Source organism: Elephas maximus, chromosome 2 (genome assembly GCF_024166365.1).
Source record: "Elephas maximus indicus isolate mEleMax1 chromosome 2, mEleMax1 primary haplotype, whole genome shotgun sequence".
NCBI classification, from domain to species: Eukaryota; Metazoa; Chordata; class Mammalia; order Proboscidea; family Elephantidae; genus Elephas; species Elephas maximus.
Genome location: NC_064820.1, coordinates 135,369,302 through 135,394,634, shown reverse-complemented (window position 1 = coordinate 135,394,634; position 25,333 = coordinate 135,369,302). Strand labels below are relative to the sequence as shown.

At 38.4% G+C, this 25,333-nt stretch overlaps 1 protein-coding gene across 4 annotated transcripts in view; it reads left to right on the top strand.

Annotated features, from left to right (window-relative positions):
• The window catches only part of SNX24 (sorting nexin 24), a 166,967-nt gene that overhangs the window by 92,123 nt on the left and 49,511 nt on the right, over positions 1-25,333 (top strand). For all 4 annotated transcript variants that reach the window (XM_049873577.1, XM_049873575.1, XM_049873578.1 and 1 more), the window contains 2 exons: positions 2,016-2,099; positions 10,894-10,998. In XM_049873577.1, coding sequence (XP_049729534.1) covers positions 2,037-2,099; positions 10,894-10,998 — 168 coding nt within the window. In that variant the 5' untranslated portion in view covers positions 2,016-2,036. The remainder of the gene's footprint in view (positions 1-2,015; positions 2,100-10,893; positions 10,999-25,333) is intronic.

The window sequence follows — 25,333 nt, the reverse complement described above, 5'->3', positions numbered from 1 at the left end:
TTCCCAGAATTTAGAAGAAAACAATCTTAATATTGGTATATTGTGTGTTTTTACGTGGCATAATAAAAATATTAGAAGTAAAATGAATCACAATCTTTCCTTAGAAGAAAGAGTGAATCTTGTGTGTGTGCGTGTATGTGTGTGTGTGTGTGTGTGTGTGTGTGTGTGCTTATGTATACCCTTGCCCCTCCCAATAAATCTAGTGCTTATTTAGTGCCTGTGAAAAGTCACTGTGGAACTTGGTAACAGAACTCTCTGGTCGATAGATAGGATGACATTCCATGAGGCAGATGCTGTGTAATATGTCTTATCCGTGGCCTTCAAGAGGGGGCACTTGAAGGGGTGACCCAGTAGGTTGAACCTTACTGAGTCTTCAGCCTTCTCCTGCTTCTATGGATTCAGCAGTGAACATGCCAATTAAGGTGGTGTTCTTAGTGACGAACCCTCAAGTAACTGGACTCAGACCATAAATTCATTTTTTCCATACAGCTCAGCAGATGGTAGTTTCTTTCACTGCCACCACATTGTCCTGATTTAAATCTGGGACCAGCCACTAAAAGGGTACTATGTTTCCTATTAACTAAGCCTCCAAGTTGAAGCTATGCTTCTCTTGTTTGTGCTTCTCAAGGTGTTTTTCTGATTGTGTTTCTGGCAGAGTCTTTGAAGAAGAATATTCTTTGGTGAATTAGTAAACAGAATTTTTTTTCTAAAAAATAATGTGCATATATCTGAGTTTGAAGCATATACCTAAGCTTTTAGAAGAAAATACTTTTACGAATTCACCGAAGAAAAGGATTTATTTAGGAGAATTTTTTGAAAAAACTTTAAATGTTGTAAATATAAATATTGATTAAATTGGTAAAAATGTACCACTTATTTAATGGAAGCAGGGGTGTTCTTAAATTAAGTCATGGCAACAGAAAGCACAAAAATGCAGGCATGTTTTCTATTTGATGACATTATAGCTTTCTAAAGTAGTTATATTTGCTTATAAGGTAGAAATACAGAATCATAGGGATCTATTTTAAATGAAGGTGTATAACCTTGTCTCTCATATGCTAAAATTAAGTAGTTAATTTTAGGGTTAAAGTAAGCATGACTTCAGATTTCTTTTGTATCATATGACCTCAACTTCAGCTTTTATTCAGAAGAGAAATAGAACCAGGAAATCAGCTTTCCTTCATCTAGGTGTTTTACAAACTCTTACTCAGCAAAACAAGAGTCAAATGTGAAGTCTTAGCGCCTACCAAGCCTCCCTCCCCCCACCTCACCTTAACATTGTATTTTCATGAGCATTTCACAATATTTCTCGTCCCTTGTTCCCAGTCTTGACCCACTGACCTAAGAATCAAGAAAATGTCATGTTAGTGCCTACTAATTAGTGTACCCAGAGAGCCTTTTCATCTGCCCTTTCAACCTTCTGGAGGTTGGAGCACAAGCTAGCTGTCACTTGTATCATGCAGGGAAAATGAACCTTTACTATTTCTCTCCTGTTTTGGAAACAGTAGAATAAGCCCAACTGAGATTAGAGATAAATGTGCAAGATTAGGAAGATATTAACCTAAAATGTACTGTTTGCAGGATTGTCTTATAGATGACAGTACTGCTGTCATTGAAATACTACCATAATGGGATACCCCCATGCCTGAGATTTTTACCAGTGTGTCTGTCATGTCACATTTTTATTTTAATACCATCATATTCATTAAAAAAAAAAAAAGTACTAATTTTAAGTGAGGAATATTCTCTGATTAAAAAATTAAGGAGTGTTTTGACGTGTTTAAGTTTCCATTACTTTTAGACACGCTTGCTGAGAATACCGTACTTTGTTAATGAGTGTTTGGTTCAAGTGCTCATTAATCAGTCCTGCTGGGCCAGGGTCTCCTGAGCCTTCTGGGTTTTGGGAGATCAGCTACTGTAATTAAAGGGATGAAATATATCATGGTCACAAACTTACCACTCAGACAATTGAGGGTTTTGAACTGGTGGAATTAATCTTTTTAATTTTTCCTTAGGTGTTTAAGATAGAGGTGCTAATGAATGGAAGAAAACATTTCGTTGAAAAGAGGTACAGCGAATTCCATGCCTTGCACAAAAAGGTAACCTTTTTTTTTTTTCCTTTTTCTCTATGTGACAACTAATACAACATTAAGACTGCCTTCTATGGTCCTCTGGCATTTCTTTGAACAGCATAGTTTCTCTTTATCATGAAGTAAATTTTGTTTTTTTTTAATTCATCTCTTGAAGATGCACTTTCTGGTTAAGTAGGTTTTCTGTTGAGAACTTTTACATATCTTAGATGTGAGGCTGCGGGCTGTTGGCAGTGTACAGCAATGGGTGTTGGTTCAGAATGAATAGGAAGGCCTAGGTCCTATTGTTTGATTTATGAAATATATTTAGTGTTTTTTACAAAAAAAGGTGAATGATCAATTTGCAGGAAGAAGTTTATCAAACTCAACTTACGTACCCGGAAAAGGTAATATACATGTACACGTGTATTCAAGGAGTGTTTGGAAAAAACATTTAAAAGGAGACCCTTAGACTCTTTTTGGATTGTAAAGGATGACTTCACAAGACTGATGCTTCAGTTCTAGGATCATTTTAATTAATAGTCTCAGATAAAAATAACAGGAATACAAAAGGAATGCTGAGCATTTCAGGAGAAGTGGTCAGTGAGGAGTAGAAGAGTGAATGCATTTTATTTTCCACCATGATTTAAATTTTTGTAGGGTATAAGTTACTATCGGGATGTTGAAATTATCTTAATAACTAGAATTGTTGTTGTTAGGTGCCGTCAAGTTGGTTCTGACTCATAGAGACCACATGAACAACAGAAGAAAACACTACCCAGTCCTGAGCCGTCCTCACAATTGTTGCTATGTTTGAGCCCATTATTGCAGCCACTGTGTCAGTCCGTCTCATCAAGGGTCTTCCTCTTTTTTGCTTAGCCCCTGCTTTAACTAGAACTACCTCATGAAATTTCCCATGTTTGTCAGTTTGTGGTACTGTGGTGGCTTGCAAGGTAATAATAGCCTGAGAAGGTGGACTATATGAAGAGGAATCCAGCATCAGGATTGGAGGAAGGTGCATCAACAACCTGTGATATGCAGATGACACAACCTTGCTTGTTGAAAGTGATGAGGACTTAAAGCACTTACTGATAAAGGTCAAAGACTACAGCCTTTAGTATGGATTACACCTCAACATAAAGAAAACAAAAATTCTCACAACAAGCAACATCATCATACATGGAAAAAACACTGAAGTTGTCAAGGATTTCATTTTGCTTGGACCCACAGTCAATACCCATGGGAGCAGCAGTCAAGAAATGTATTGCGTTGGGCAAATCTGCTGCGAAAAGCTTCTTTAAAGTGTTGAAAAGCAAGCATGTCACTTTGAGGACTGAGGTGTGCCTGACCCAAGCCATGGCATTTTTAATTGCCTCATATGCATGCTAAAGCTGGACAATGAATAAGGAAGACCGAAGAAGAATTGATGCCTTTGAATTATGGTGTTGGCGAAGAATATTGAATGTACACTGGATTGCCAGAACAAACAAATCTGTCTTGGAAGAAGTACAGCCAGAATGCTCCTTAGAGGCAAAGATGGCAAGACTTTGTCTCATGTACTTTGGACTTCTTATCAGGAAGGAGCAGTCCCTGGAGAAGGACATCATGTTAAAGTAGAAGATCAGCAGGAAAAAAAAAGACCCTCAATGAGATAGATTGACCCAGTGGCTGCGACAGTGGGCTCAAGCATAGCCACGATCGTGAGGATGACACGGGACCAGTAGTATTTCGTTCTGTTGTACATGGGGTCACTGTGAGTTGGAACCGACTCGATGGTACGTAACAACTTCATAAAGTTACCCAGAAAAATCACCACATGTGAGTCAATGCAATTTTACCATTTTTTCCTTTTACATACATATATGAAGTCTGACATAATTCAGTTCTTTTACTTCCTTTGTGAGGTGAGAAATAAGATGGAAAGATACGAAGTATGTTGAGTAGGTGTCTTAGTTACCTAGTGCTGCTATAACAAATACCAGAAGTCAGTGGCTTTAACAAACAGAAATTTATTCTCTCACAGTTTAGGAGCTAGAAGATCAAATTCACAGTGCTGGCTCTACAGGAAGGCTTTTTCTCTCTGCCAGCTCTGGAAAAGTTCTTGTTTCTTCTGAGCTTCTGCTCTTGGGTGGTCTTCATGTGCCTTGGCATCTGTCTTCCCTCAACTCTCCTTCTCTGGGTTTTTTGTTTAGTCTCTTTTATATCTCAAAAGAGATTGATTTAAGATACACCCTACACTAATCCTGCCTCATCAACATAACAAAGAAAACCCATTCCCAAATGGGATTATAACCACAGGCACAGAGGTTAGGATTTATAACACATATTTTGGGGGGACACAATTCAATCCATAACAGTAGGTTAAGAAAGATAGAGCCTGTCCTAATTTGATTAAAGTCCTCTTAAATTTTCTGGGAAATTTCAGTACATAAATGATGTGATAGTGTACATAGTCAGTATTAAGTGTTCTTTTAGCGTTTTCCTTTTCATTAAGTTTTACATTTGTAAGTAAGGAGAATGGAGAATTGAGTAAACATTGTTTTCTTTTAAAAGGAAGCTGAATTGATTCCACAGCAGTGGGTTTGGGTTTGGTTAAGTCACCTCTACACTTTTCTGTTAGACTGGCAGGGGATGATTTACATCTAATTCTTCAATTAAAATTTTGTTTAGTCTCAATTTACTTCCAAAAGAAACAGTACAGGTGAATATATATCCTTCCCCCACCCCACCCCAGGTCCTGCCACTGCTCTAAAGCTTGGTAAACAAGAGCTCCAACCTAGGGCTGCAAAGAGAAACTGTCTTGGGGTCTGAGCCTCACTTCCTTCTTGTGGAATCCAGAGTTTGGGGAGGAAGTGTAGATTCTGGAGAGGTTTCTGCTGAGTACCTGACGAAATTAAGTCCCTGCAGTGAGATTCCAGCCAGAGCTCCACCCCCCTGCTTCGCCTCTGGTGACCAGGGTCTGGACTTGGCAGCCTGTCTATGTGAAAGCCTTCTTCCTAACCTCCCAGGTCAGCACCCAGTGCTCCATGACCCCAACACAGCCCAGCTGTTCTCTCCAGGTACTCGGGGACCAACTCCACAAGAGGCCACAGCTGGGTGACTGCCAATTAGGCCCACCCTGAGCAAGAGGCTGCTGGGGCTTCTTAAGAGTGGAGGGTCGGATGTTCATCCTGTCTGCTTCTCTACTACAATTTATTTTCTTCAGCAGATGAGGACCCTCTCTGCAGTGATTATAGGCAGTTGTTAGATACTCAAGAGCAGGAAAAATTCCTAGCTCTTTTAGGATTCACTCTTCTCTGAATTTCTGCAATTCTGTTAATAGTTTTAGTTATTTTTATGATTGTGTAATCAGGCCTACCAGAGTTATAAGATTCTCAAATCTCTCAAATTTGTGTATTTTTTAGCACCTTTTTTAAAATATTTGAGACATGTTTATAGGGACATAGAGATAGAAATAGCCTTGTGGAGCAGAGTTTTAGTTGGGATTTGATATGTAATCTTATGTACCCTAGAGTGTAAGTGGTTGTTAGAAGTCTCCTCTTCTTGCCCCGTTGTAATTGATTTGGGCGCAAAAGGTAACTATAGAAAGCAGTTAAATACAAGTAATGGTAAGGTGTAAAAATAAAACATAAATCTGTACCCTTGGCTATAACATTACGTGTAAAGAAGGATTGAAATGGATAAAAATTTAGTCAGAGTGCGCAAGGCTTACTGACTGCTACTGCTATGTTTTGGAACCTTATCCTTTGTTACAATTTTGATGCCCTTAATTTCCATGTATGAATTTTGTGACTTGCTTTGGATGTTATATTTTTACATAAAATATTTTCCCTTTAAATGCAGTTAATATAGTTTCATTTAGTTTTCTTGAAATTCTAAAGTTTTTGTATGGTATATCCAGTTTGCTCTGTTACCAGTACCCTGGTTTTCCTTATATTTTGCATTATATTCCTCACTAAAAAAAGTGTTACCAAATGTAGCTATGTTGTCAGGTGCTTTGTACCTTTAGCATAATAGATGCATAGCTCCTGTCTGTGTGCCACAGACACACAAAAATGCCTGCTGATTGATTGCCAAGCTCATTTTGTGGCAGAAGCTAAAACTGTTGCCCATTTTAACTGTTTACCTGGTTGCCTGAAGAAAGCCCGTCATGATTATTACTTCTCCCAAACTTTCATAATTGTTGATATTAAAATGTGAAAACAACATCCTAATCATTTATACTTTTCTTAGAATTTCATTCTATTTTTTGGAAAAATTAAAAAAAGACTTTCCCCCACCTATGTATGCATTATTTTTCTCCCCTTAAGTTGTTATTATTTTTTATTATAAACTTGAACTTTACAGAAAGTTTTTTTGGGGGGAGGAGAGAATTACCCATTGTTACCCATACATGTTTCCACTATCCTAATACAATTTTTATTTCTTTTCTTGCATTTATCAGCTTTGAGTATTATATGTATATATGTATATATAAAACCAAAACCAAACCCACTGCCGTTGAGTTGGTTCCGACTCATCGTGACCCCATAGGACAGAGTAGAACTGCCCCACAGTTTCCAAGGAGCGCCTGGCCGATTTGAACTGCCGACCTCTTGGGTAGCAGCCGTAGCACTTAACCACTACTCCACCAGGGTTTCCATATATATATATACATATATACATATATACATATACACATATACACATATACACATATACACATATACACATATACACATATACACATATACACATATACACATATACACATATACACATATACACATATACATATATATGTGCTTATATTGTCTTCTTGTTTTAATTGGTACTTCTTAAGGCTGTTTAGGAGTTTAATCCCTCTTTTTGATTGTCTGTTTATGTGCTTTCCCATTTATCTGCTGGGCTCTCAATTGTTTTTGCCTATTGGTTTGTGTGGGCTTGCTTTATTCCCTAATTTCTGTTCTCTGAACTCTCATTCCATGTAGAGTAGAGATTTCTACATAATTTTGTCTTGGATGTTTCTAATATTTCAAACTTAATTATCTTTAAATTTTGTCTAACTAGAAGGTTTTTTTTTTTTTTTTTTAAGTGGGGACCAAGTCTTATTGTTGTATCTTCTATACTGTCTGGTAGAGTGTCAGGCACAGATTAGACAGATTAATAAGCATTTTGGAAATGGGATATTTGGAGTACATCATGCATGCTTATGAATTACGGGAGGAATGTTTTCTGTTGGGAAGAACAGTTTCTATTTTGGAGTTGTAAAGTTCCCTGTAAGTTTGACTCAGGTTATACTTGTCCTGAATCCTTTGTAGCTCCTATTGTGTCTGAACTGGATGGAAACACAAAACAAACCAAAAACAAAAACACCGCAATAATGAAATAAAAACAAAACCCCACACTTTTTCTTTGTTCACTCTTATTATAAACAAAGCACAAAAAACAAACCCATTGCTGTTGAGTTGATTCTAACTCATCGCAACCCTATAAGACAGAATAGAAATGACCCATAGGGTTTTCAAGGAACACCTGGTGAATTCGAACTGCCAGTGTTTTATTTCGCAGCCGTAGCTCTTCACCACTGTGGCACCAGGTTTTCCTGGCATAGTATCCTTAAAAAAAAAAAAAAAGTCACGGGGTGCCATGTTTATGGGTCAGCTTGAAGTTCGTAAATGTTCCTCCCTGTCCCCAGTTCGTATGTTCATACCTCACTATGCCAAATAATTTACCATTTTAAACGGTGATCCTTAAAATCAGCTTTACCTCTAGAGACACCAAGTCATGTGTATGGAGAGAGAAACCTTCCCTGCATTGCGCACTGCTGAGCACATTTTACGTGCCTTGACAGCTGTCTGCAGTCAGGTCCAACCCACCCTCTGTGTTCATAAACGTTTCAGTAAAATATGGTGCTGGTTTTTTTAAAATTAACTATTCTCATTTTTGTTATTACCAGCTTTTGGCTTAAGTAAAATATTGTATTATCTTTTATTTGATTTAATGAAGTACACATTTCAGAAGACCCAAAAAACTGCTCTCTGAGGTCAAACCAAGAGTACAGCACCTGAAATATTATCTCTAAAGGAGACCCTGAGGGAGTAGGGATGATAGCATGGGGTGTAGAAGAGTAGGTTTTACCCCAAATGTGCCTCCACTTATTTCTTTAATTTCTTTATTTTGATTTTCATTCTTTTCAAGCATGTGCTGAGGAAACAGTCCTTTCTGTGGAAAATGGTTGCCATAACCAGCATATACAGTACCAGCTCTGTACGGAGGAAGTACTGTGTAAACTCTTCTAAGAGTATAAAAAAGGAAAAGGGAGTGGTCACACCAGGAAAGGAGATTGTGCTTTTGGGTATCGTGGAATCTGGGATCTATCAGTGAGATCAGAAAGGCCATTTGGCCAGATGCAGCGTGGCCAAGATACTTAATCATCGGAGGAGATGGCAGAGGAGTATTTATCTTCTAAGCAGCTGAGCCCTACTGGAAACATATTGTCTCAGATTTGTCTCTCCTCATCTAAAGCAACCCATTACTCACCTACAAGTGCTGTCATGGATCCCAGCAGCTATGATGATTGGCTTCCTCAGTGCTCTTGACATAACTAAAAAGGAAAAATGTTTTCACTGCTGTATCTTGAAGATTAAAAAAAAAAAAAAGGAGAGAATAGAGTTGATTTTCTATTCTGAAATATAAAAACTGTTGTGATGTAATATTTTAGAGGAAGTTTTTTTATGATTAAGCTGAAAATAAGCATATTACCAACAGAATAATTGAGCAGCTTGTCCTTGTTCTTATTTGAGAAATACCTCAGATAGTATAGAGATGCATCTGTGCCCTTAGAGGCAATCATAAACTCCACCTCTCTCTTGCATTATCAGTTTCCCCCTCAGTATTGGATTATTTTCATCAGTAAATGAACATATAATATTTCCCGTTAAGAAAAATAAAACTCTCCCGCCCCGTACTTGCCTCCATGTTCACCACATTGCTTTTCTTCTCTTAGTATAACTCCTTAAACAAAGAGCCGCTACTTTCTGGCTTCCCATTCCCTCCCTTCTCGGCATGTTTTACTTCCTAGCAGCATTTGATGTGAGCTGATCATGTGCCCTCTCTTGAAATACTTTCGTAACTGTACTTACTGTTTTACTGTACCTCACTGAGTGCCCTGCTCCTCTTTCCTGCCTCTCAGAGTTGGATGGCTCAGACCTTGGCCCTTGTATTCATTTTCTATTGCTGTGTAACAAATTACCACAAATTTTGTGGCTTAAAACAATACAAATTTATTTTCTCACAGTTTCCTTGGATCAGGAGTCTGGGCATGAGTTAACTGGGCTCTCTGCTCAGGTCTCAGCATGCTGAAATCAAGGTGTTGACCCAGACTGTGATCTCAAAGGAGGATTGGGGTCTTCTTCTAAGCTCATTCAGGCAGAATTCAATCCCTTGCAGTTACAGGACTGAGGTCCCTGTTTTCTTACTGGCTCTAGGCCAGGGGTAGCCCTCAGCACCTAGAGGCTATCCTCAGGTCCTAGCAGTGTAGCCCTCTCACAACATGGTAGCTTACTTCTTCAAAGCCAGCAGTTGGTTATGATGGAGTCTTTTGTAGTATAACATAATCATGGGAATAACTATCCCAACATGTTCACAGGTCAGATCCACAGTCAAGGGAATTATACAGAGCATGTAATGTACACCAGGGGGCAGGAATCTTGGGGGACATCTTAAAATTCTGCTTACCAGATCCCATTTTTCCATCTGTACCTAACTCCCAGTGTCATCTAGTTCCGTGGCTGTCAGTACTATGTGCATATTGATTACATTACATTCAAGAATAATCCCCCATCTCAAGATCCTTAATCACATCTACAAAGTTGCTTTTGTCATATAAGGTAACATATTCACAGGTTTATGTGGTCATCTTTCAGTCCTTTTTGTCATAAATTAAACCAAACCCAGTGCCGTCGAGTCGATTCCAACTCATAGCAACCCTATAGGACAGAGTAGAACTGCGCCATAGAGTTTCCATGGAGTGCCTGGCGGATTCGAACTGCTGACCCTTTGGTTAGCAGCCGTAGCACTTAACCACTATGCCACCAGGGTTTCCCCTTTTGTCATATAAGGTAACGTATTCACAGGACATGGTCATCTTTCAGGACCATTAATATGCCAAGCACAGGTGGCTCTAACTCAACCTCTCTTAGAATTTTTCTTTATTTATATTATCCCTTGAAACTGCTGCCCAGAAATGCTTATCTGAGAACCATCATTCAGTTTTCATGAACATATTTTAAACCGATTTTTAGGAATGTTGGAAAAGATCAGCTCCTCTGTTTTTCAGTTTATTCTATCATAGAACTTTGAAGACGCTCTCTAGATGGTGTGATCTGATTCATATGGCATTTCCAAGGACGATGGTTATAAACAATTGAATTTTGTTTTGCTTTTTTATGAAAAGTTTATGTAGAAAGACTTTTAATCAGAAAAGTACTTTTCCAAGCAGAATTTCATTACATTGATTGATTTAAGAAATTATAAATTGCTTTTCTTTCTTTATAGTTCATCCACTGGACTTTAACTTCTTCAAAAAAAAGTAACTGAATTAAATAATTCCAATCTCGAATATCTGTTGATCTACAATAATAACAACAACTACCAAAAATACAAAACCCTTTCCCTGAAACCTGAACATTTGGGACAATATTAAAGTATTTTTGAACAAAATTTCAGTATTATTACATTTCCTCTATCTTAGTTTTGGAGATAGCACTTTCTTTTATTGGCTTTTTTCCCTAAACAATATCTTTATATTTAAGAGAAATTTTCTGTGTTTTTATATTTATAGCTTAAGAAATGTATAAAAACTCCAGAAATCCCTTCTAAACATGTTAGAAACTGGGTCCCAAAAGTCTTGGAACAGCGACGACAAGGTTTGGAAACATATTTACAGGTAAGATGAATTTAGATCCTTATGTAATATAGTTCAAATAATCTTATGTCTCAATATTTTTTCTCAGAACTTTCAGAAGTGGTGGAAAATATATCAAGCATCCGAACATTGTAGCGTAAAGTGAAGGAATTTAAAAATTCTGAATACATTGTTTGTTCGTTTTTTTAGCTTTAATTAACTTAAGTTTAATTAGGTTCTTTTAGCTTTAATTAATTTTAGTTTAAAATTGTTTATGTGAATCAGGGAAGTGAAAATTTAGTATAAAGGTAGAAACTGACAGAGAGAAGTTCTGTCTTTTTTTTATTCAGCTCTACAAGTTACCTTTTTTTCTGCTGAAGTATTTGTTGCTTCCTCATAGCAATCCCAGTTTCTAGGTGTGTGAGTGAGGGGACCTGAGAGAAATGGAATTTTCAATCGTCTTGGCTAGTACATCTATGGAATCAAATTGAGAATGAGTGTGCAAAAATTGACCATGATGAAATACCGAATTTTTTGAAAATGAGAATGTATGTTTTTAAAATAAGAACACATATTAAAAACATGCATCAGGGTGTTGTTTCCTGCAACTGAGAGGAGCAAGCAGAACTATCTCTAAGTAAAAGACCCTCTCTTTGCCAAGAAACAGGAAAAGCAAAAGGAAAGGGTGGAACAATATCAGCTTCTCTGAGTTTGGAACTAGAAGGTTGTAGAGGTATCAAGGTGACTGTTTAATGTAGCCGTAGTCATCATGAAACTCAAAGAGCACTATGCCAGGCAAGAACAGAGTCAGGGAAGATGTGTTCAGCCAGCACACCCGTGCTTCTGAAGTCCACCTGAGAGGCTGAAGGATGAGAATGACTAACATGAGCATGGCCAGGGACTAGGGAAGATCTTGGCTCTCAGAAAAGAGGAGCTGGACTTCACTGAAGAACTATAAACTTACCATGATGATCTATGTATCTAAGACACATTACATCAAAGAAAGAGGCAGCCATGATGACTGTGTTCTTCCTTTGATATTTTCATGTCCTCTTTAGGCCCTAACCCTAGTGTGGATTCTGTTTAGGAGGGAAACTGTGGACTATATGAAGCCAATATACTATTTCCTCTACACTGGTTTTCTGGGGTTTGTTCTCAAATCCCTAGTTCTTAGAAGCTAAGAGAAGGCTGTCTGCCTGACTTATTAAAAAAAAAAAAATTGACTTATACTTAGTGATAAATTCAAAGGACTCTCCCAGTAGAAAGATGCCAAGAGTCTGTTCCTGGCTTTGGGTCTTCACAAATGTTCAGTATGAAAACCAGCATGCTGGAGGGCTCTGAGAGTGTCTGTGGTAGGAGGAGGGCTCTCTCTACTGTTTTTGCTCTTCTGTTTTGGGCAGGGTGGGAGGATCCTCTACTCCCTCTCCCTGGGGTGGGAGCTGCAAGGAAATGGGAATCAAAAATCACAGGAATGTGTGTGACCTTGTTCCTTGAAACTCTGATGTGAAGGCTTCCATAGCTTTGGGCAACGCTGCAGAGAAAATTAAAAAAATTAAAATTAAAAATTGAGACTTTAGAAACTGTATGCAAAGGATAAAAGCACCAAGTTCTCTATAATTAAATGGTAAACAGTGCATTCTTATTTGTAAGCCAGATTTTCCACAGATATTATGTATCTTCAAGCTTCAGTTTTGAAGAAAGCTTTACTCCCCCCGCCCCCCACTGTTTTTGACACATGGCTTCCATTACTACTCAGTGTAAACATTTTAAGTGTTTGTACATTGGATATAAATAATGTGGATAAAATCATCTCTGGCACAGAGAGGAGTTTACAGTGACACTCAAATTGAGCTTAGAATTTTTTATTCTCAGCAATAGGGCTTGAAAGATGTGGTCTAAGGATTGAGAGGGCTTGCTTCCTGTTGTGCATTTAATGTTCAATTTGTTGTCACTTAGTTCCCCCAAGGAGTTCAAGGGAGCTTCTCTTCTCCTTTTTTTTCCCCACTTGATTCTATTTTCAGGCAATGGGAGCTGGACATAAGTTGAAAAGATGAGTGTGAATAATTTATAAATTCCCAAATGAAATAAAAACCCTGGCCTACGTGCCATTTCTTGATCACTTTTGGTGTTTAAGTCCTTTTAGAAATACCACGGTATTGCCGCTCCTTCTTTTAGCCTTTGTTTGCCTTTCTAGCTCCAGGTAGAATCCTACTTACCTTCGGGACCAGTCTGAACCCCAGTAAGTGGGGATCACTCCCACTTCTCAGCACGCAACATCCTGCAGCTGACCCATCCCCACGTTAGCCACGTGGGATAGCTCCACTTTTGGCCCATGAACCTAGGAGAGTATTCATAGAATCTTAAGCTCGCAGAGAACCTAGATGTTGTCTAGTCCAGCTTACCTCTTGCCTGAGTTATGTTCATGACCATCCCTCTGGCCTCAGTAACCCACCCATAAAACAGGAAGATTAGCTCTTGAGATGGCCAGAGAAAACAACTCTTCCTCTTGTCCAAGAGGCAACTAGTACATTTTGGATGATGAGTGAGTGCAAATTTCTTAGGATGGCCCACACTGCTATTTTATCTTACAGCTGGAGAAACCGAGGCCCAGCGGGGTTATGAGACTTGCCTGGCTTTCCAGAGTATATTAAATAAAGAACCAGGACCAGCACTTTAGTGTCCTAACCCCCAGTGTGGCTCTTTTCATTACCTGTTGTGGATTTTCTAAGTTGGGGGAAAATTTTCAGCCTTGACATGTAACTTTACAAAAGGATATGCAATAGGTAAAGGAAAAGATTTTATTATAATAGTTAACTATTACAGTGTAATTGAGTGTTACCCCCAGCTTTCTAGATACAGATAGATAGTAGCTTTTTTAATCCATAACTTGAATACTCAGAATCCTGTGACAAACTATGAGCATGCTTCTGTTTTGGTGTGTGAGTCCTCTGGCAGATAGTTTGTAATGACACTCAAATTGAGTGTCATATTTGAGAGACTAACTTAAAAATATAAAAAAATCCAATCACCTATTCTCAAGATTAATTTTGTCCAATCTGAGATTGTAAACTAAGAAAGTACAACATATCTTGACATCGTGTACTTTTTAAATTCTTTTTCATCCCTTTGCCTGGTCACCAGTGATTTGAAAATGAGAGGCAAAGAAAGACCGCATTTATTATTTATTTGGCTATTTCTTCAATTTGGAAATAATAACATTCATGTTAATCTTCACAATAGTATTTATAAATATTATCCTCCTTTTATATTTTAGTGTCACTATTCAATTTAAATCTTTCTGGTTTTGGTGGAGAAAGGATTAAGGGATCTTTTAGTGTAAATTTTTTTTTTTTTTAGTATAGGAATCTTAAAAATATTTTACATTTTATTTCAACAAGCCACTATTTTTTAATAGAAATTTCAGATCTTAAAGAAAAAATCAAGCATACCACATAAAGTAGCGGGGAATTTCTACAGTATGAATAATATCTTGCAGCATTGTGGGTAGATTTTAATCATTGAATTCACCTTCAGAAACTTCTGTCAGCCTAGAGCAACTACAGCTAGCATCGTTGAGGATTACTTGCCTGGGGGTTAAAAAAAAGAAAAGCAGTGTGAAGGCACCATAAGTGTGTTTTTATTTTTAAAGTATATTTCTGAACCATTATCACTTTTCTACTTAAATTTCCAGATTACTAGGTTAGAAGCAAATTCTAAAAGAAACATCAATTAAATGTCTAAGTGTGTATAGTATCTTAGAATCAAAGTCTAGAATTAACCAAGGGAGGGTTAAAAGTTACATTGGGCACTTCACTAACTTGAGGCATGGCAGTCTACCTGATGTACCAAAACCCCAAAAACCAAACCCGTTGCAGTCAAGTCATTTCTGACTTATGGCGACACCATGTGTTATGTTATAGAGTAGAACTGCTCCATAGAGGTTTCTCGGCTGGAATCTTGATGGAAGCAGATCTCCAGGATTTCCTTCTGAGGAGCCACTGGGTTGGTTCAAACCACCAACCTTTAAGTTAACAGTCAAGTGTAAACTGTTTGTACCACTAAGGGACCTACCTGATCAACAGTGAATCTTATTTTCATTTTCTGGTATCATCTATTTATTGAATAGGAGATCAAGTAACTGTTATTCTTCATGTCTTCTTATCTCCTTCCCCTTAAATAACGCACCCTAGGAAAACTTGATGTTTAATCAATTAGAGCAAGGTCTTTCTACGTGAATTAATTGGTTTCATTCCAACAAAAGGTCTGTGCCAAATAAAGACTTTCTTAGTTTTCCAAATTACATACACGGGCAATTTATCAACTTTTGGAGATGCTGTTAACTTGAAGATAAAAGTAAGTTAATATTTGATATTAATGTAACAGTAAATGTTATATATATATGAATACATTTTTTTGCTTGGTGATAAGCCTTCACAAAGCACCTGTGGTGTTTAAGACTCTGGCTTCAGAGAAGCCTTGAACTATGGTCCAGATTAAGTGACTGTATATAGTTTATCAGTCTCCCTTCCCTGCCTTCTATGGTGTGAGCTTCATCTGCCTCCACCCTCCCTCTTAAAAAAAATCCCATTGCTGTCGAGTTGATTCCTACTCATAGCAACCCCATAGTTTAGAACTGCCCCATAGGGTTTCCTTGGAGTAGCTGGTAGATTCAAACTGCCGACCTTTTGGTTAGCAGCCTAGTTTTTAACCACTGTGCCACTAGAGCGCCCCCTCCTCCTTATTGATAACTAAAGGGCTATCGCAGTTCCACACCTTACTTCCTTATACCATATATGCCAGAGACCAGGAGAAGACTAGGGTCTTTCCCGGTAGATATTGCCAAAGAAAGAGAAAGCTCTTTCCCCAGAAGTCCAGATGGACATTTCCCTTGTCTCATTGGCTCATGTATGCTTATATGCCAACCTCTGAACTGTCACTGTGGCCAGGGATGCCTAACTGACTTAAACCAATTTAGATGTACTCCTGAAGCTGAGGATGAGGAAGGGATGATTTCCCTAAAGAATAATTAGGGTACTCTTTTGCTAGAAGAAAAAACTAGTTGCTATGGAGTCAGTTCCAACTCATGGTGACCCTATGTATGTCAGAAAAAACTGTGCCCATAAGGTTTCCAATGGCTAATTTTTTCAAAGTGCAGCCCCAGGCCATTCTGAGGTGCCTCTGGGTGGATTCAAACTGCCAACGCAGTTAAGTGCGTTAACTATTTTCACTACCCAGGGACTCCTGCTAAAAGAAAAGAGAGGGACAGTTCTTGAGAAGGGGGGTTGAGGTCAACCAGCAAATGCCCAATGCAGAAAATGATGATTGATGTTCAGAGAATCTGGATGAATTGCCTAAGGTCATGAAAAGGTAGGGACATTGCTAAGACTAGAATTCAAGGCTGCTTAGCAGACAGATAAAGATTCTATAAAACTTAACATTATGGGTATACTTGACTTTTGATTTAAAGTCATGAGGTATTCCTTCCCTTCATTTTTATTTTAAAAGTATAAAATTATAATTACCCATTAATTCAATTTATTTTTACAAGTTTTAATCTTTTGTTATCGTGAAATTATGAGCTAGAACATCAGTGACTTTAGCATCTCATAGTGTTTACCAGCTTCAGAGAAGAAGCAAAAATCTTAAGAATAGAATTAATTGGGGTTTCCTTAACTGATTTGACCATCGAACACTCTTTTTTCTTTTTTTAATAGTTTTTTTTTTTTTGCTGAAAATATACAAAACAAACGATTTCCACATGTACAATTCAGTGACACTGACTACATTTGTCAAGCTGGGCAACCATTTTCACTCTCCTTTTCCGAATTGTTTCTTCCTCATTAACATAAACTCACTGCTCCCTAATGAATATTCTTTTAAAAAAAATATTTATTTTAGGTGAAAGTTTAGACAGCAAATTAGATTCCCAGTCAACAATTCTTACATTATTTTGTGACATTGGTTACAGTCCCTGTAATATGTCAGCACTCTCACCATTTTCATCCCACATGCCCCATTTCCATCCATCCAATTTCCCTGCCCCTCCTTGTCTTCTCAATTTGCTTTTGGGTAAATGTTGACCATGTGGTCTCGTATAGTTGATTGTTTAAAGGAGCACATTCCTCACTGGTGTTATTGTTTATAACACCAATTGTATCAGTTCCAGCTTAAAAGGTTATCTCAGGGCAGTAGCCTCAGGGGTTCCTCTAGTCTTTATCAGTCCAGTAAGTGTGATCTTTTTTATGAATTTGAGTTTCATTCTACATTTTTCTCACAGTCTAACCAGGACCTTCTGTTGTGTCCCTGGTCAGAATGGTCAGTAGGGGTAGCCAGGCACCATCTAGTTCTTTTGGTCTCAGGCTAGAAGAGGCTGTGATTCATGTGGGCCATTAGTCCTGTGGACCAATTTCTCCCTGGACTCTTTGGTTTCCTTCACTCTTCTTTGCTCCAGGAGGGAATAGACCAGTAGTTGTATCTTAGATGGCCACTTGCAAGCTTTTAAGACCCCAGATGCTACTCACCAAACTAGGACATAGAATAATATCTTTATGAATTAAGTTATGCCAATTGACCTACCTGTCCCATGAGACTAGGGCCTTGAGCCTTCAAACCCAGTAAATCAATCCCATGAGGTATCTGAATATGTCTAGGAAGTGTCCTAGGAGTCGGAATCGACTCGATGGCACTGGGTTTTTTTTAGGAAGTATCCAAAACTGTGCCGCCTATAAGCTTTATTGAATGTATATGCAGCCCATACAAACATGTATATACACATATGCCCACAAATATGCCTATGTATATATATACATGCCTTCCTACACGCATATAGCATACATATCTACTTATGCAACCGTTCACATATTTTTTGCTTGTTATTACTGTTGTTGCAAAATGGTGTGTTACTGCATTTACCATAGCTTGTCTTTTATTCTTATGTACCTCTCTGTGTCTTCATTTACCTTGGTCAGGTTGTGCTGACTTCCCCCATATTTTGTATTGACTTTCCCATTACCAGAATTAACACAGGCCTATAGTCTAGTCAGTGATTCTCCCTCCCACCCCTGGTAACTGTCAAAGAACGTTGCTTTCTGTGTGTATACCTATTCTTGACTTTTTACAGAAGTGGTGTCATGCAATATTTGCCTTTTTCTGTTTGACTTATTTTACTCATCATAATGTCCTTCAGATTCATCCATGACATGTTTCACAGACTCATCATTATTTTTTATCGTTGTGTAGTATTCCATTTTATGTATGTACCACAATTTTTTTATCCATTCATCCATTGTTGGGCACATAGGTTGTTCCCATCTTTTTGCTATTGTGCATAATGCTGCAGTGACCATGGGTGTGCATGTATCTATTCATGTCACCACTCTTATATTTCTAGGATATATATGTAGAAGTGGGATTGCTGGATCATAAGGCATTTCTATTTCTAGCTTTTTGAGGAAACGCCGTACTGTTTTCCATAGTGGTTGTACCATTTTACAATCTCACCAGCTAGTGTATAAGAGTTTCAGTCTCCCTACAATCTTGCCAGCATTTGTCTTCTGTTCTTTTGATTAGTGCCATTTTCAAAGGGATGAGGTGGCATCTCATTATAGCTTTGATTTGCATCTCTCTACTGGCGTAAAAAAACCTTGAGTTTTTTGGGTAATGGCTTAAGCCTTGTGGCGTAGGAAACCCTGGTGGTGTAGTGGTTAAGAGCTATGGCTGCTAACCAAAAAGCCAGCAGTTCAAATCTACCAGGTGCTCCTTGGAAACTCTATGCGGCAGTTCTACTCTGTTGTCTAGGGTCATTATGAGTCAAAATTGACTCGATGGCAACAAGTTTGGTTTTTTTGGTAATGGCTTAAAAAGACAGGAAAGAAAGAAAAGACTGAATGGATGTCAGAAGAGACTCTGAGATTTGCTGGACGTAGAGTAGCTAAAGTGAATGGAAAAAATCAGTAAAATAGCTGAACACAAGATTTCAAAGAGTGGCTCAAGAAGACAAGGTATTGTAATAAAATGTGCAAAGATCTGGAGTTAGAAAACCAAAAGAGAAGAACATGCTCAGCATTTCTCAAGCTGAAAGAACTGAAGAAAAAATTCAGGCCTTCAGTTGCAATATTGAACGATTCTATGGGCAAATTATTGAACGATGCAGTGAATCATCAAAAGAAGATGGAAGGAATATACAGAGTCACTGTACCAAAAATAATTGGTTGACTTTCAACCATTTTAGGAGGTAGTGTATGATCAAGAACTGATGGTATTGAAGGAAGAAGTCCATGCTACTAAAGGTGTTGATGGAAACAAGACTCCAGGAATTGATGGAATACCACTGAGATATTTCAACAAATGAATGCAGTGCTTGGAGGTGCTTACTCATCTATGCCAAGAAATTTGGAGGACAGCTTTCTGGCTAACCGACTAGAAGAGATCCATATTTGTGCCCATTCCAAAGAAAAGTGATCCAACAGAATGTGAAATTATTGAAGGATATCATGAATATCATATGCAAGTAAAATTCTGCTGAAGATAATTCAAAAGCGGTTGCAGCAGTACATCCACAGGGAGCTGCCAGAATTTCAAGCTAAATTCAGAAGAGAACATGGAACGAAGGATATCATTGTTGATGGCAAATAGATCTTGGCTGAAAGCAAAGAATACCAGAAAGATGTTTACCTGTGTTTTATTGACTATGCAAAATCTTTCCACTGTGTAGATCATAACAAATTATGAGTAATATTTTGAAGAATGGGAATTCTAGAGTGCTTAACACTGTGTTCATGAGGAATCTGTACATAGACCAAGAGGCAGTCATTTGAACAGAACAAAGAGATATGTGTGGTTTAAAGTCAGGAAAGGTGTGCCTCAGGGTTGTATCCTTTCACCATACTTACTGTATGCTGAGCAAATAATCCGAGAAGCTGGACTATATGAAGAACATGGTGTCAGGATTGGAGGAAGACTCATTAGTAACCTGTGATATGCAGATGACACAACCTTGCTTGCTGAAAGTGGAGAAGACTTAAGGCACTAACTGGTGAAGATCAAAGACTACAGCTGTCAGTATGGGTTACACCTCAACATAAAACAAAAATCCTCACAACTGGACCAATGAGCAACATCGTGACAAATGGAGAAAATATTGAAGTTGTCAAGGATTTCATTTTACTTGGATCTACAATCAATGCCCATGAAAGCAGCAGTCAAGAAATTAAACATTGTATTACTCCATCGGGCAAATCTGCTACAAAAGATCTCTTTAAAGTGTTAAAAAGCAAAGATATACCTTGAGGACTAAGGTGCACCTGACCCAAGACGTGGTGTTTTCAGTCACTTCGTATGCATGCTAAAGCTGGACAGTGAATGAGGAAGACCAAAGAAGAATTTATGCCTTTGAATTATAGTGTTGGCAAAGAATATTGAATATACCCTGGACTGCCAGAAGGATGAACAAGTCCGGCTTGGAAGAAGTCTAGCCAGAATGCTCCTTAGAAGCGAGGGTGATAAGACTTCATCTCACATACTTTGGATGTGATATCAGGAGGGACTAGTCCCTGTAGAAGGACATCATGCTTGGTAAAGTGGAGGATCGGCAGAAGAGAGAAAGACCTTTAACGAGATGGATTGACACAGTGGCTGCAACAATGAGCTCAGTGGCTGCAACAATGAGCTCAAGCACAGCAACGATTGTGGCTCAGGACCGGGTGGTGTTGCGTTCTGTTGTACATAGGGTCTCTATGAGGAAGAATTGACTTGAGGGCACCTAATAACAGCAACAATGTGTTTATGAGGGATATTGGTCTGTAATTTTCTTCCTTTTTTTTTTTTTTTTTTGTGGTATCTTTGCCTAGCTTTGGTATCAGGGTTATACTGGCTTCATAGAATGAATCAGGGAGTATTCCTTCTTTTACTGTGTAGTGGAATAAAAAATACAGCAACAATGTGTTTATGAGGGATATTGGTCTGTAATTTTCTTCCTTTTTTTTTTTTTTTTTTGTGGTATCTTTGCCTAGCTTTGGTATCAGGGTTATACTGGCTTCATAGAATGAATCAGGGAGTATTCCTTCTTTTACTGTGTAGTGGAATAGTTTGAGTAAAATTGGTGTCATCTATTCTCTGAATATTTGGTAGAATTATCCAGTAAAGCCATCTGGGCTGAAGCTTTTTTTTGCTGTTTGTTTTTTTCAATTTCTTCTTTTGTTCTGGGCCTATTTAGATTTTCTACCTCCATTTATGGTAGTTTAGGTAGGTAGTGTATTTCTAGAAATTTGTCTATTCTAGTTTTTTGAACACTCTTTATATAGTAGTTTTGTCTCCTAGTTTGAGACTACTCTCTTCTGAGACCCCACTGAAATAAGAGTGTAGAAACTCAAGAAGAAATAAACCCGCAACTGTTAAGCAGTGGATGGAGAGGGAAGAGAGGGGGTCATCAAAGGAAGAATAATTTTAACAACTTTCTGGGAGATGGAATGTGCTAGGAATGTATGAGTGAATGCAACAGAGAGCAAAGAGCTGCAGCCCAGACGCAACCGTGAGAGTCTATGGTGGAAATTGGTGCTTAGCCTGCCCCGTAATGCAGGTGGTCTTCTGGACTCAGAGTTGGCCCGTGAGGCAGAGGACAGGCTGAGCAGTGGGCTGAAAACAAGTCCCCATGCAACCTTCTTTTTTTCTGTACAGAATGGCCTGCTTTATGTTTACCACCAGGCAATTTTTTTTTTTTTTAAGACTTTTTTTCTTAAGAGCTTTCCTCGTAAAAAGTCTCGTAAAGTCTTCTCTTTCTAAAAAGTTTGTTTGGTAAAAAATTCAGCAGAATGGCTGGAAGGGGCTAAGGCTTCTGATGTGACTATTAGGGCTCCCACCTTCACAGTTCCCTCCCCACCAACTGACTCAAGGAAAAACCTACCAGAGCACATGCTGCAGGCACACTGTATTCCCGCTCAGGGAAGAGGCCCTGTGGCGAGCGCTCCTACCGACAAAGGAAATCCACAGAAGCTGCCCGGCCACTTTGTTCACTATGATCTGATAACCAAGGATCAATAAGCATTTGGGGGGGAAAAAAAAAAAAACAAGCAGCATGAATAAAAAGGCAAGATGCATTATAATACTGACTCTTTAGTAAATAGATAATTTAGGACACTAAGTTTACCTTAAAAACTGGTTTAATAAATTCAGAGAGCTTCTTAAAGGTATTGCATCTAAAAGATTACAATAAGATGCTGTCTTAGTTATCTAGTGCTGCTATAACAGGAATACCACAAGTGGATGGCTTTAACAAACAGGAATTTATTCTCTCACAGTCTAGAAGGCTAGAAATCCGAAATTAGATACCAGCTCCAGGGGAAGGCTTTTTCTCTTTGTCAGCTGTGGGAGAAGCTTCTTGTCATCGGTCTCCTCCAGGTCTAGGAGCTTCTCAGTGCAGGGACCTTGGGTCCCAAAAACGTGCTCACTCCTGGCACCGCCTTGGTGGTATGAGGTCCCTTCTCCCTGCTTGCTTTTCTCTCCTGTAAGATAAAGGGTGATGCAGGCCACAACCCAGGGAAACATGAGATGAAGGCTATGACCAGATTAGAGGTATCACATCCTACCCTAATCCTCTTTAACGTAACTTAATCTTGCCTCATTAACCACAGCAGAGATTAGGATTTACAACACATAAGAAAACCGCATCAGATCACAGCCACACAATACTGAGAATCATGGCCTAGCCAAGTTGATACACATTTTTGGGAGACACAGTTTAATCCATAACAGATGCCATGTAAAAGGAATAATCTGAGAACACACAAGAGCTTTCAGAATTAAATTGTTATTATGCAGTTGAAAATGTTCAGTGGGTGCTCTCTTTAGTTGGGAAACTGTCCAATGAAGTACAGATACAAAAACCCAAACAAAATACAAGAGATGTAGAGGACCAATCCAGTTCTAATGTCCTACTTATTTCTGGAGCCCCAGAAGGAAAGAAGAGGGGGAAAAAAAAAAGTAGGGAAGGGAATTGAAGGAAATGAGCCTTCAGGTAGCAAGGGTGCTGTGAAGGCAGGGCACAGAGAATAACAGAAGCCCTATAATGCCTAAACACACCCAGAGAAATTTCAGTACACCAGAGGTAAAAAGATGCATAACCTTTCCAGGACTATGTGCTTTCTATAAACCAGTTGCCATCGAGCTGGTTCTGACTCATGGTGACTCCACATGTTTCAGAATAAAACTGTGCTCTGTAGAGTTTTCAATGCCTGATTTTTTGGAAGGAGATTACCAGACCTTTCCACCAAGGTACCTCTGGGTAGACCCGAACTAGTAACCTTTCAGTTAGCAGCCAAGCATGTTAATCATTTGTGCCACCAAGGGACACCATGCTTTCTATAAGTTCGTCTTTCTCTGTGAGTTTTGTTTTTTTTTCCTTGCCTGCTTTTGAATTGTGACAGATTTTTTTTTCCTCTTTCTTTGTTTCGCCTGTTAGTTTATATCTGTTCTTTTGGTGATTATCTATTATCTTCTCTTTTCTCAAGAACACTGCAAGGACCTTAGAATGTTTTAACTATAATCATCGTACTCCCAAGATATATGCTGTTTATATCCTGTATTTGACTTGTATCTTATTTTTCGTAACACCACAAATTAGACGTTATTACTGTTTTATACAGTTAATGTTTAACTGTAACCATGTATTTATTTATCATTGTGCTCAAAATTCCTTCTTGCATTTCTGAATTCCTGCTTGGAATCATTTCTCCTTCTGCTTGAATTCTATCCTTTAGAATTTCTTACAGTCTGAGTGTCTGTTGATGGTAAACTCTCTCAGATTTATTTTAACTATGTTCTCAAAGATAATTTTGCTGGCCATCATAATGCAGTGAAAATATGATTCTGTACGTTTCTGGTTTGTCTTGTTGGTCTTAGTTTTCTTCTTTTTGAAAGTAATCTATCATTTCTCACTTTTTGATTCTTTAGGATCTTATTTTGATCTTTAATGTCTTTCAATTTTTTTTTTTCCTTGCTTCCTGAATCTGTATGTAGGCGCCTTTCAATTCTCAGGTATTATATTTTTGAATTCTACCTTTTCCTCCTTAGAAGCAAGGATGGCAAGACTTCATCTCATGTACTTTGGGCATGTTATCAGGAGGGAACAGTATCTGGGGAAGGACATCATGCTTAGTAAAATAGAGGGTCAGCGAGAAAGAGGAAGCCCTTGAACAAGATAGATTAACACAGTGGCTGCAACAGTGGGCTCAAACATAGCAATAATTGTGAAGATGGCGCAGGACTGGGCAGCGTTTCATTCTCTTGTACATAGAGTCTCTATGAGTTAGAACTGACTTGATGGCACCTAACCACAACAGCAACAACCTCTTGCCCAGTTTTTTATTCTGAGTCTGATAGTTGTAATAACTGATGTCTTCACAGGTCTGAGTTGGTTATCTGTTGTTTTGCTGGCTGTTGCTCATGGTGCTTTGTTTCTTTATCATGGTGTTTATATGTTTGGCTGTGTAATCATGTTCTTTAGACCTTTATCTTTGGGATTCTTATATGGTCAGAGCTGAGCTGAATTTACACAGAAAAAATTTTTACTGGCCTTTGCCAATCACTTGGGAACTCTATCAACTGGGACTTTAACTTGTCAGTTTGAGGCTTTTTTTTTTTTTAGACCACACAGATAGCATAAATTTAGGTGGCAAGCTTGTGAAGGTGTTAGCTTACAGCTGAGTTCTCAAACGACGTTTGTCCCCTCTCCCTTTACCCTGCAGTGCCAAGCTCTGAACCATTTTTCACAGTGAATTTATTTCTCATTCTCTCTTTCCCTAGAGATCCCTTTCAGGCCCCAGCTTAACATGTAGATTACCCTCCAAGCACCCGTCTTGAGCAAACTTTAGGTTTTATCTTCATTTCCTATGTTTATGCAGCCCCCAAAATGTATGCTCAACGTTTAAGGGTTCACAGCCTGCCAGGAAGACAGAACCAGCTTTGGTGCTTGCTTCTCTATCAGGATTATTTATATTCAGTTTAAGTCCTCTATAGATTCCTGACTTTCTTACCAGCTCAGTGATGTATTTTCTTTTTTTTCTTCTTCTCTATCCAGCAGGATTACTTTCAAAGATAGTCTGAACCCCAGTGACTGTTCAATGCCGAGTCACTCTTCAGGGTTACCCAAATATTACCAAGATCCACACTAGAGACCTCTCTATGCGGTAGCATACATACTTTCCTATAATACATTCTCTAAACATGAAGAGGTTTAGAAAACAAGTTTAATTATTTTATTGGATATAAGACTTTTACTTAACAATGTTTGTTTCCCAAATTAAAATTCCAGGAAGTCCTTTGTAGAATGGATTTTAAATTCTGTTCCATCAGGGATGGTAATACAGAAGAGCAGCATGGTATG